The sequence below is a fragment of the Coptis chinensis genome, chromosome 1 (assembly GCF_015680905.1).
Source record: "Coptis chinensis isolate HL-2020 chromosome 1, ASM1568090v1, whole genome shotgun sequence".
In the NCBI taxonomy this organism is placed as follows: Eukaryota; Viridiplantae; Streptophyta; class Magnoliopsida; order Ranunculales; family Ranunculaceae; genus Coptis; species Coptis chinensis.
The window spans coordinates 2,064,633-2,074,806 of record NC_141456.1 but is presented as its reverse complement, the minus strand read 5'-3'; the positions used below and the strand labels follow the sequence as shown (position 1 = coordinate 2,074,806).

The following is a 10,174-nucleotide window of genomic DNA, read 5'->3' as shown; positions in this document are numbered from 1 at the left end:
TTGTTTTGAAATTTAAAATTTTTGGACCGTTAGATAATTTTATAATATTGTAAGCTAATTTTTATACGTCTACACATCTTCAAATGTGCTGTTTTTTTCTATAAATAATTTATATTGTGGAAAGAATATCTCCTCTATAAATTAGTTTCTAATTCATTGTTTTCCATGGTAGAGTTAATTTGGACTTCATACGGGTATGCTCAGCAATATATCTAATTTTATTTCTTGATAATATTGCAACTCTAAAACAAAGAAATAGAAGCAATAAAAGTTGAAAACATAGCAATAGTAGCGGGCCTAACACGCTTTTAGAATTCTAGAAATCCGGTTTTTTCATGCGAAGGTGGGATCCCAGTTTCCTTAGGTTCAGCTGTCTTTCCGTAAGCATATAGTGAAGTCAACACGCTATTAGTCTTTCAACTTACATCAGGGAGGGTGAGAGAGAGAAAGAGAGGTGAGAAAAAAAAAATATGGGAAAGCTAGAGCAGGACCAGAGCATCCAACATTTCAGCCATGATCATCCATTAGAGCTCTCCAAGATCCAAGAACTTCCTCAAAATTATCCTTCCACATGCTCAGGGTGCAACCTTAGATCCTCGGACTGGATCTACACTTGCAAAGCATGCAAGTATGTCCTGCATATCCCATGCTCTCAGGTGCCTCAAGTCATTCAGCACCCTGCAGATCCCAAGCATGCTCTCAACCTCGTCTCAAGACCTGCCTTCCCACAGGACTCCCTCGCCCTCCACTCACTAACGTCCTTCCCACAACGACTACAAGGCTTAGCAGTACCCTTATGTGATGCATGTGGAGAACAAGTCACTGGCTTTCGCTATAATTGCACCGCCTGTGATCTTGACTTCCATATACTCTGCGTTTCCATGCCTCTTTCACTCAAACACCAAGCGCACCCTCATACTCTTAACCTCGCATTCAATTCTCCCTATCAAACGAAAGGCTTCTCTTGTGACATATGTCAAAAGTTGGGATCTAACCGTTGGCTCTATCGCTGCAATGCGTGTGAATTCGATGTCCACCTAAACTGCGCAACATCCAATCCCAGAGTATCAGAGATTCGGCATCAGATAAGGGTGCCAAAGCCAGAAGTACCTCGTCATTATCATAATTCATTTCCAGGTTCAAGTCAACGACAGTTCTAACCAAACTACTATGCTAATATTCCGAGTTCGAGTTCCGCTCAGCCTGCATAGATGACCAAGAACCTGGTGGAGGGTGTGGCGCAACATGTTGACCTGAACTTCGCTCAGAGTTTCAGCGGCGGTGGCGAGAGTCATACATAGCATTCTCAAAAAATAAGTCTAAATACTCTTATTCGCAGCCCTTTCTTGCTAGTTGGTGCGGTCTCGTGTGATGAAAGTTACTTAAATGTGTTTGCTTTACTTGTACTACAGTACTGGTCTACTAGCTGTATGCGGTGATTGTGTTTTCCATAAGATAAGAAGAATTAATCAACTTCTTTCCATGGAAGATTTTGCATACTTTGGTGGGTGTATTTGTTAAATTTTAGCTCATGAAATGGGAAAATAAAAGAAATAAAATGGGTGGTCCAACTATGGAATGGAAATGAAATAATTCTAAATGGTATGTGTTTGGTAAACTAGGAAAAGAAAACTAAAAACTAGAAAAAGAAATAATCATGTTTGTTTGCAAAAACTATAAAAATAAATAATTATATTGTTGGGTATGCTAGTAGTAAGTACATAGCTATCTATTTCTTTTCATTTCAACAAAATTTGCAGGGATTAGTTAAGGACACAAAACTTTTTTCATTTCCATAATTTTGTTTTCATATGGAAAGACCCATTTTCTTTCCATAGTTAAACAAACACTTTAAAAACTATGAAAAATATAGACCACTCTTATTTTCCTTTCCTTTCCTTTCTATAGTGTTTCCATTGTAACAAACATACTCTTTATTTGATTGTGAAATATACTCCTTGGCCACCACCTTGTGGCAGCCTCTTTCACATTGTACTCAAAAGTAAATTGCATTCAGATTGATTTAAACCTAATTTTGTCAGACTATATTGTTGTTAAATAATATATGAGAGACCATTACACACGACTGTGAAGGTAAACCTAATTTGATTTTGCGTTGTTAAATAACAAAGCAAAACCTTGAAGGTATGAATGGAATACTACCCGATCCAAAATATTCTGGCATGTGAATGCTTGCCAAAAAATATGGGAAGCCGTGACATAATGTAATAGGATACTTAACCAATAAATAGAAGAATCCTAAATTGATCTTTTGAATTGAAGATTAAACCACCCAATGACCATTTGATTGGAGATTACAAACCACTAAATTCTTATTGAATTAAATAACCTGTTTGCCCAAAACCCATTACAATGATGCCTTTAAATAGATAAACAACCTCCTAATTTCACTAACACTCAACTTAAACAACTTTTCTAACTAGACACAACTCAATTAGAAATAACTAATTCTATTGGACTCCTAATAGTAATTAAGTATTGGGTTCCTAACATCCTACGCCCCGTGAAAGACGGCTTGTCCTCAAGCTGAAAAACTCGACTGTGCACCAGTAAATCACGTGACACCTTCATCTTGAGAAACAACAGCATCAAGAACTAAAACTTCAGGACCCTTGCAACGGTGACCAGGCTTGTAGAATTCATCACAATTAAAGCACAACCTGTGGCTTTTTTCAGTCTTGTTGCTCTTTCCAAGAAAGACGTTTCAAATTGGAAGAGAGAGACAAAGAAGAGGATGAAGATTCTGGCTTTGGCATTTCTAATTTTGTAGCAGAATGGTCAGACACTGCAATAATCGCTTCCTCTTGACAAAGTTAATTCAAAAGCCACAGTTAAGTTTAACGGGCGAAATAAATGAACACCAGCTCTTATATCAGCACGAATACCAGATAAGAAAATACTAACTTGATGGGATTCCAGCAAATTCAGAATCATATTAACAATGCACTCAAACTCAGCAATGAATTCCCGAACAGTACCAGTTTGATAGAGCTTAGCTAATGAACTGCAGGGGTCTATATGTTTTCGCAAACTAAAATGAGTGCATAATGCAAGAGAAAATTGCTCCCAAGTCAAATTACCTAGAGATTATTTCATTCGACGATACAATAGGATAGCGTCCCCTTGAAGATGTACAACAGCCAAAGGAACCATCTGGACATTGGTAACTTTATTAAGATCTTGATATTGCTCCGCTTGAAACAACCATCCTTCAGGATCTTTACCATCGAATTTTGGAAAATCAATACAAAGAGTGCGACTTTGAATAATAGCTCCTTGTTGGTTGTCGTAAGTAGGATTTCCATAATGCTGAAATTGTTGAGTACGATTACGAATAAGGTCGTGTTGGACAAGTAGGGGTGCTTGAGGTGCTGGTCCGCTGTTTGCTAAAAGTTTTATGGAATCTTGTATCTCTTTGAGAATAGTATTAGTACTCTGACGATCCTGTATCAACTCTTGGACATTCGTCGACAGTGCATCAACTCGAGAGGTAAGAGCATCAAACTTCTCTTATAATTCCCTTATTGTCAACTTTAATAAAGTCAATTAACTACTTAAAAAGGAGGGTTTTTTTTTTTTTTTTTTTTTTTTTTTTAGGTGGATTGGGTGAATAGGAGGTGTCTTTTTTAATAAGGAAGACAACAACGTGATTGAGAGATGATAGATGAACTTGCTAACTACTGAAGATCGAACGCTCTGATACCAAATAATATGATCTTTAACCAATAAATTGAAGAATTCTAAATTGATATTTTGAATTAGAGATCAAACCATCTAATGACCATTTGATTGGAGATCACAAACCACCGAATTCTTATTGAATTAAATAACTACTTGCCCAAAACCCATTACAATGATGTCTTTAAATAGATAAACAACCTCTTAATTTCACTAGGACTCAATTTAAACAACTTTTCTAACTATACACAATTCAATTAGAAATAACCAATTCTATTGGACTCCTAATAGTACTTAAGTATTGGTTCCTAACATAATGGGAAAAGATAAACAAAACATTTTTTGCACGTAACATTCTCCAAACTCCAAAGTCCAAACAAACAAGAAATACATAATTTAGGAGGGGGTGCAAGTGTGCAACGCGAATAAATTACTAAGATGTATGCCATTCCACTAATTTTCAGTTCTATAAAAAAAAAATTGCGATAAATTTCCAATGTCAAGTAGAAACTTGATTTGATGCTAATATTCAATCTTTTGGGGATGATAGTTGTTTAGAGAAATGCATGATGCTGAAATCTCGTTTATAATAAGATTTCAGAGAAGAAAGAAGAGCATTTTTTACCGTCCACTATCTTGATTACGGTCTACAAATGGGATTATAGTTTTGTACTCATCAATAGTTCAAGACTTCAAGTAACATCAATAGTTCAAGTAACGCAAAGTCACGATTGAGAAAATCAGACCTGTTGACGATGATTAATATACTCGCACATGGTCGGTGACTGGTTGTCTGCCTCTCACTGTCTCGCATGGTCACATATGAAATATTCTCTCCAACAATTTGCTTGATTAATTTCAGAAAAGATGTACAGTTTTTTACCGTCTAGTATCTTGATTACAAATGGGTACATACTTCACCGTTCACACACATCAGTAGTAGCTAACACAAAGTTAGTTGCTCAAATCCATGATTGAGCTTTATCAGAAAAATCGCTGATTGAGAAAATCATACCTGTCGACTATGACTAATGGACTCGCACATGGAGTGTCATGGACACATATGAAATATTCTTCTTCCAATAATTTGCAAGAGCCGTTAGAAAGTTTTGAAATTTCTGACATCCTCTTTGACTTATCCGATATTGGTTAACTCCTTTCTTTCCCGACTATATAAAATCCAGTTCGCTTCTCTCTCCAACATCAACTAATAGGTAGTGGTGAACCAGCTAAGATGTCACTTGAGGTAAGTATCACTTTTGACTCTTCAATTGTTATTATTAGAGTCCTTACTGTTATTGTTCTTGATTAGGTTCTTGATTATAGCTTCCTTCCTCGTTTTTTTTCGTCTGGTTTTTTGAAGGTTAATTACAAATTAGTTACAAAGAGTAAGGGTTAATAACATAATTTTAGCACATGATTTAAGGGTTATGTTTTTCTTTTTTTAGGCTACTGGTTGCTTTCAATGTGGTGATTTGAACCATTGGAAAGATATATGCCCTCACAGTTGTCCTTGGGGTTGTGGAAAAACTATGAAAATGTACAAGAGTACTAGGGAATGGAGTTTTGGACAGAGATTTCTAACATGCAAGAGAGATGGATGTAAGGGTTTTATTTGGATAGACAAGGGACAACTAGACAAAGACAAGAACAAAGAAGTTGCTGCCAGTACTTCAAAGGCTTCAAAAGAGGATATGAAGTGTCAGGAGGAAAAGCTACTGGTCACAATTGAGGGTCCTATTAAAATGAAGGTGAAAGGAAATGCTAGTGATGTAACTGAACTTGTGAAAAAGTTGTCACTTGGATGAATTGTGTATGAAAGAGAGGAATGGAAATGAAATAAATGTTATGTATAATCATGTCTTGACAACTGATCATAGCAACATAGTAATCATTAAGAGATCATAGCAACATAGTAATTCTGACAATTGATCATAGCAACATACTAATCACTAAATAAATCATAGCAACATAGTAATCCTGACAACTAATCATAGCAACATAGCAATCCTGACAACTGATCATAGCAACATACTAATCACTAAACAGATCATAGCAACATAGTAATCATGTCTTGACAACTGAAAGAAAATTCCAACAAAAAACACATTGAAAGCATTGTTTTGGGCAAAAATACAAAAACCACAAAACATACATGCAACACAGCAACTAACACAAAATAAGCACCATCACCAAAAACATGACTATTTCCCTTTCTTTGTTGGTCTCTCATTAACTGAGCATGAGGCTTGGCTTGATATTACCTTTTCTGTTGAAGTACTTTTTCTGTTGCTATACCTTCTCTGTTATTGTGGCTGTATGGGAGGCATAGTAGGTATCACCAATGGAGGTCTGACATTTGAAGTCCGTTTGTCTTTGGTTCCGACCGAGATGGTTGTGGGTTTGAGATGGTTGTGGATCGACCGGGTGGGAATAGGCAAATGAGGCCTCGCCAGCATTATTAGAAGCACACATTCCTCCTCTATTGCCACTTCCCCCTCTGCTGCCCCTTCCTCCTCTTCCACCTCTGCTGCCCCTACTTCCTCTTCCTCTACTAATAGTTTCAGTGGGAGCCTCTCCTCTGCCTCCTCCATCTTCAGTTTCAGTCTCTCCCCTGCCTCCTCCAGTGAAATTTTGAGTTTCAGTTGCCTCTCCACTACCTCTGTTCCCCCTGCCTCTACCTCTGCCTTTGCCTCTTATTGGTGGAGCAACTTGAGCTCCATCTTCAGGGTTGATTGGTGCCTGCAAGAATGGATTTGGAAGTGGTCTTTTTCTTGGCCTACCTGGTCTTCCTCTAGTCCCTCTTCCTTTAACAACATTACCACCCACTTCACCTCCTTGACACCCTCTTATATTATGGCCAAGTACACCACATCTAGAACACCTAACTGAGTTCTCATTTTCATTTGCACTCCTTCTCCTGTTAACTCAAGGCTTTCCAGGTTGTCTATGCTTAATTGGAGGATAAACATAATCTGCAGCTACAAGCTGCATCAATTAAACAAAACACATGTCAATACTCAATCAATAAACTAGAAATTAAAAGAATTGAAAATTGGAATAAGAATTACCTTTGGCCAATCATCCTCATGAACCATTGGAGTTATGTGCTGACTATGTGCATTTCTATATGCTCTAATAGTGAAAAAAGGACTACAGAATCTAAAAACAAGTACAACAACAAATTACAATAAATAATGTAATTTAACACAACAAATTACAATATAACATATCAAATTTAAACTTACTTTGTCCAAGTGTCTCTCATTGGCTTAATAACAGCCACAACATGAATGCAAGGAATTCCATACACTTGCCATTCTCTGCATGTACAACTTAATTGTACCAAATCAACAGTCCACCAATGTCCAAACTTATGTGTCACACAGAATTTATCCTCATTTGAACCAGCAACTTCATAATCACCAATTGCATTCTCTCTTTTTGCTAAGATATTTTTCACCCTTGGTACTAGATCATTCTTATTCCAGTCTACAAACTTCCCCTTTCTATCATAGATCAACTTCATTTGTAGCATCACTATCTTGGAAACCATCTTCACAATAGGCTTGTCTCTAGCATCCATTATAAAACTATTCCATGATTCAGAGAAGTTATTAGAGAGGTGGTCAGTCTTACATTCAGTGTCAAAGTGTGACCTTGCCCACAACCTAGGCTCCTCAGTCATCAAGTAGTCTTTTGGCCTCACTACATCTTTTTCTCAAGCAACTCCATATTTTTATTAAAGTCAGCTTCCCCAAATGTTTTACTGCATCCCATGCTTCCACTTCAAGACCATTAAACCTTGTCTTCATGTTCTCGCACCATGGTATAAAACAATATCTTTGATTGCAATCGAAACACTTGTGGCAACTGCATTTACCTAAACCTTTTTGTCTATCAGAAATTATGGTTAGTCTAGATGGATGTAAGTTCAAGGATGGTGCCATAATATCTAGAAATTCAGTCCAATTCTCAGTGTTTTCTGAAATACAAATAAAGAAACCTAGTGGAAACAATCCATTATTTCCATCTAATGCTAGAACAGACAAACATACACCCCCATATTTCCCCTTAAAAAAACATCCATCAAGACCTATTAAAGGCCTACACCCACTGAAAAACCCATCTAAACATGATTTGAAAGCAATACAAACCCATTCAAAACTCATGTAGTTAGCATTTCTAGAGAATTTAGCAATAAAACCTGGGTTGGAGCTGAGAATATGCAAACAAAGCTGATGAACCTTTGCATAAGACTCATCATAACTTCCATGAATCATTTCCATTGCTAAGTTCCTAGCATTCCAAGCTTGCCAAAACTTAATCTTAACTTGATATCTGTTCCAAATGATTTTCTTGATGTCAGCTGGTTTGTAGCTCTTGAAATGAAGTCTCATGTCTTTATCAATATCTTTTGCTATCCAAGCTGCATTTGCCATAGGGTTTCTATCTTTTCTATTAGCTGTACAAGTGTGAACATCATTCAACCTTCTTAATCTGAATGTACTCTTCTTAGTCATGCACCTACAATAAGCCCTCCATTTACAACCTTCCTCCTTACACACAGCTTCAATCTGCAGAGCATCATTTTTCTTGAACTTCATACTATATTTTCTTTTAATAGCACACAACCTCAGATAATCTCTACACAAGAATCTATCAACCCATTTCTGACCTACAAACAACCTAACTGATGTATCATCAGTTCTAGTCTCTCCCTCATCAGTTGGAATATTAAATGTGTTTTCAACCAACACATTTATTACATCATCATCCTCAACTGTTTGTGTCATAACAGTTGGTTGTATTGGTTCATCTTCTTCAGCAATTGAACCATTTCCATCCTCTTTTTCAGCAAACAAAGACTCCTCATCAAACAAAGACTCTTCACCTCTTGAATTATTTTCATAAGGTACATACTCCTCATCAGATGAATCTTGATCAGTAATGCTCACTGATCTATCTGGTCAATGTTGAATTCACATCTAGAACTTTGAGTTGCATCAGGACCTAAATCATTCAAGCAACATACAAGAATTATAAATGAAGTCTTTGGAAAAATTTGGATGTAGACAGCTATTAAAATAATTTGGATGTAATTACACATACCTGCAACTCCAGTAGATGTAGACAACTCCTCAACTTCAATGGATGTGGGTTGTTGATCTTGTTCTCGAACAACTCTCTTTCCCTTTACTTTATGACTAGGGCCACTATCTTTCTTGTCTTCAGAATAATATGACAATAGCAATGGTGGGGACCTCAAAATTACTGTCTTTTTCATAACATAGTCAAAGTCTTCTATAGTGGGCCAGTCATCCAAGTCAAACAACTTCCCCTTTCTACATCTTCTACCATATATATATATATTCATCTTCACTATCTGGGGAAGAGTGCACAACATGTGGTATTTCACCTTGCCCCTCATTTTCATCATCACTTGAATCACTTGAAATGACATCCAACTCATGCCAATTTACAAAGACATGTGTGAACCCCTTTGCATCAACTCTTGCATATTCCCACATGAACAACAAACACATCTTTATCTGTATCTAGACTTGTTTTGTTTCCACCATGCAACCAACATATTTCCAATACATTTCCAGATGGGACACCAAATGCTAAAGTGATCCAAGCAACAAGGTCTATCAAATTTGCGTAATCATAATCCCATTCCTCAGAATCTACATACTGTCCACCAACATATTTCATATATTGTCCATCCTCTACCCATTTACCCCAATGGTGACACCTAAAGATCCTAATTGAGGCCATTATCTGCAAAGCGAACGAAAGCAAAACCAAAACAATAATCAGACACAACAACCAAACTTTAAAACTGTGCTATTAATAAGGCATTGATTATATAATTTACCCTATAATTTAAACTTTAAACTTTATCAGACATTGATTATATAATTTAAAAAACCTTAGAATGAAAAACCCTAAATAAGGCACGTGAAAATTACCTTGACTGTGAGATTGTCGATTCGAGTTTGAGATTGTGGATTCCAGTATAAGAAGTAGTGAGAAGTAATGTAAGAACCCTAAGATCATGGATTCCACACTAAATAACCCTAAATTCAACAGCCAAGCGATGAGATGAGAAATAGAGTGAGAAGCAAAATAAAACCCTAAGTTGGGGGTTTTAATCTAAGTTATTGGAGTGGGCCATGTTTAATTGGGGGGAAAAATAATTTGCTCCCGCAATTTTCTTAAAAGGGTAGTTTGGGCATTATGGAAAAAATGAACAGTGTTTTTAGAGGTCTGAGGCAGATTGAGGGTCTAATTGTGATGATTCAAATTTTGGGGGTTAAACACAAAACTCGACATAACTTTGGGGGGATAACTCAAAATCACTCTTAAATTTGGATACAAGCGTAATTCAACTTGTTAACACTTAAATTTAATTAGGTGAGTTGAACAAGCTGCTGGCGGTTTAAGGTAGTGATCTAGGAATAGTCTCCAC

General features: G+C 36.7%; 3 protein-coding genes across 3 annotated transcripts; 2 read left to right on the top strand and 1 right to left on the bottom strand.

Moving 5' to 3' along the window:
* Window positions 1–443: 443 nt before the first annotated feature.
* On the top strand, window positions 444–1,497 carry LOC147521213 (protein VACUOLELESS GAMETOPHYTES-like). Its single transcript, XM_086598477.1, has one exon. It carries the CDS (start codon window positions 471–473, stop codon window positions 1,158–1,160), a length of 690 nt encoding a protein of 229 aa, XP_086454603.1. The 5' UTR covers window positions 444–470; the 3' UTR covers window positions 1,161–1,497.
* A 2,945-nt stretch (window positions 1,498–4,442) lies between these two features.
* Window positions 4,443–5,578, top strand: LOC147521212 (uncharacterized). The gene is made up of 2 exons (XM_086598531.1): window positions 4,443–4,945; window positions 5,148–5,578. The coding sequence occupies exons 1-2, from the start codon at window positions 4,934–4,936 to the stop codon at window positions 5,505–5,507; spliced, it is 372 nt and encodes a 123-aa protein (XP_086454657.1). The 5' UTR covers window positions 4,443–4,933; the 3' UTR covers window positions 5,508–5,578.
* Window positions 5,579–6,627: 1,049 nt separating this feature from the next.
* On the bottom strand, window positions 6,628–7,285 carry LOC147521211 (uncharacterized). Its single transcript, XM_086558344.1, has 3 exons — window positions 6,948–7,285; window positions 6,771–6,861; window positions 6,628–6,687 (listed from the first exon to the last, which is right to left on the bottom strand). Exons 1-3 carry the CDS (start codon window positions 7,283–7,285, stop codon window positions 6,628–6,630), a joined length of 489 nt encoding a protein of 162 aa, XP_086414470.1.
* Window positions 7,286–10,174: the final 2,889 nt, after the last annotated feature.

What these genes read in the sequence shown, in the direction of transcription:
- LOC147521213 (XM_086598477.1), top strand. Translation starts at nt 471, where the DNA reads ATGGGAAAGCTAGAGCAGGACCAGAGCATCCAACATTTCAGCCATGAT.
- LOC147521211 (XM_086558344.1), bottom strand. Translation starts at nt 7,285, where the DNA reads ATGGATGCTAGAGACAAGCCTATTGTGAAGATGGTTTCCAAGATAGTG. An exon ending in ATGAGAGACACTTGGACAAA is followed by an intron (nt 6,862 to 6,947) that starts GTAAGTTTAAAT and finishes ACTTGTTTTTAG; the next exon opens with ATTCTGTAGTCCTTTTTTCA. An exon ending in ATGAGGATGATTGGCCAAAG is followed by an intron (nt 6,688 to 6,770) that starts GTAATTCTTATT and finishes TAATTGATGCAG; the next exon opens with CTTGTAGCTGCAGATTATGT.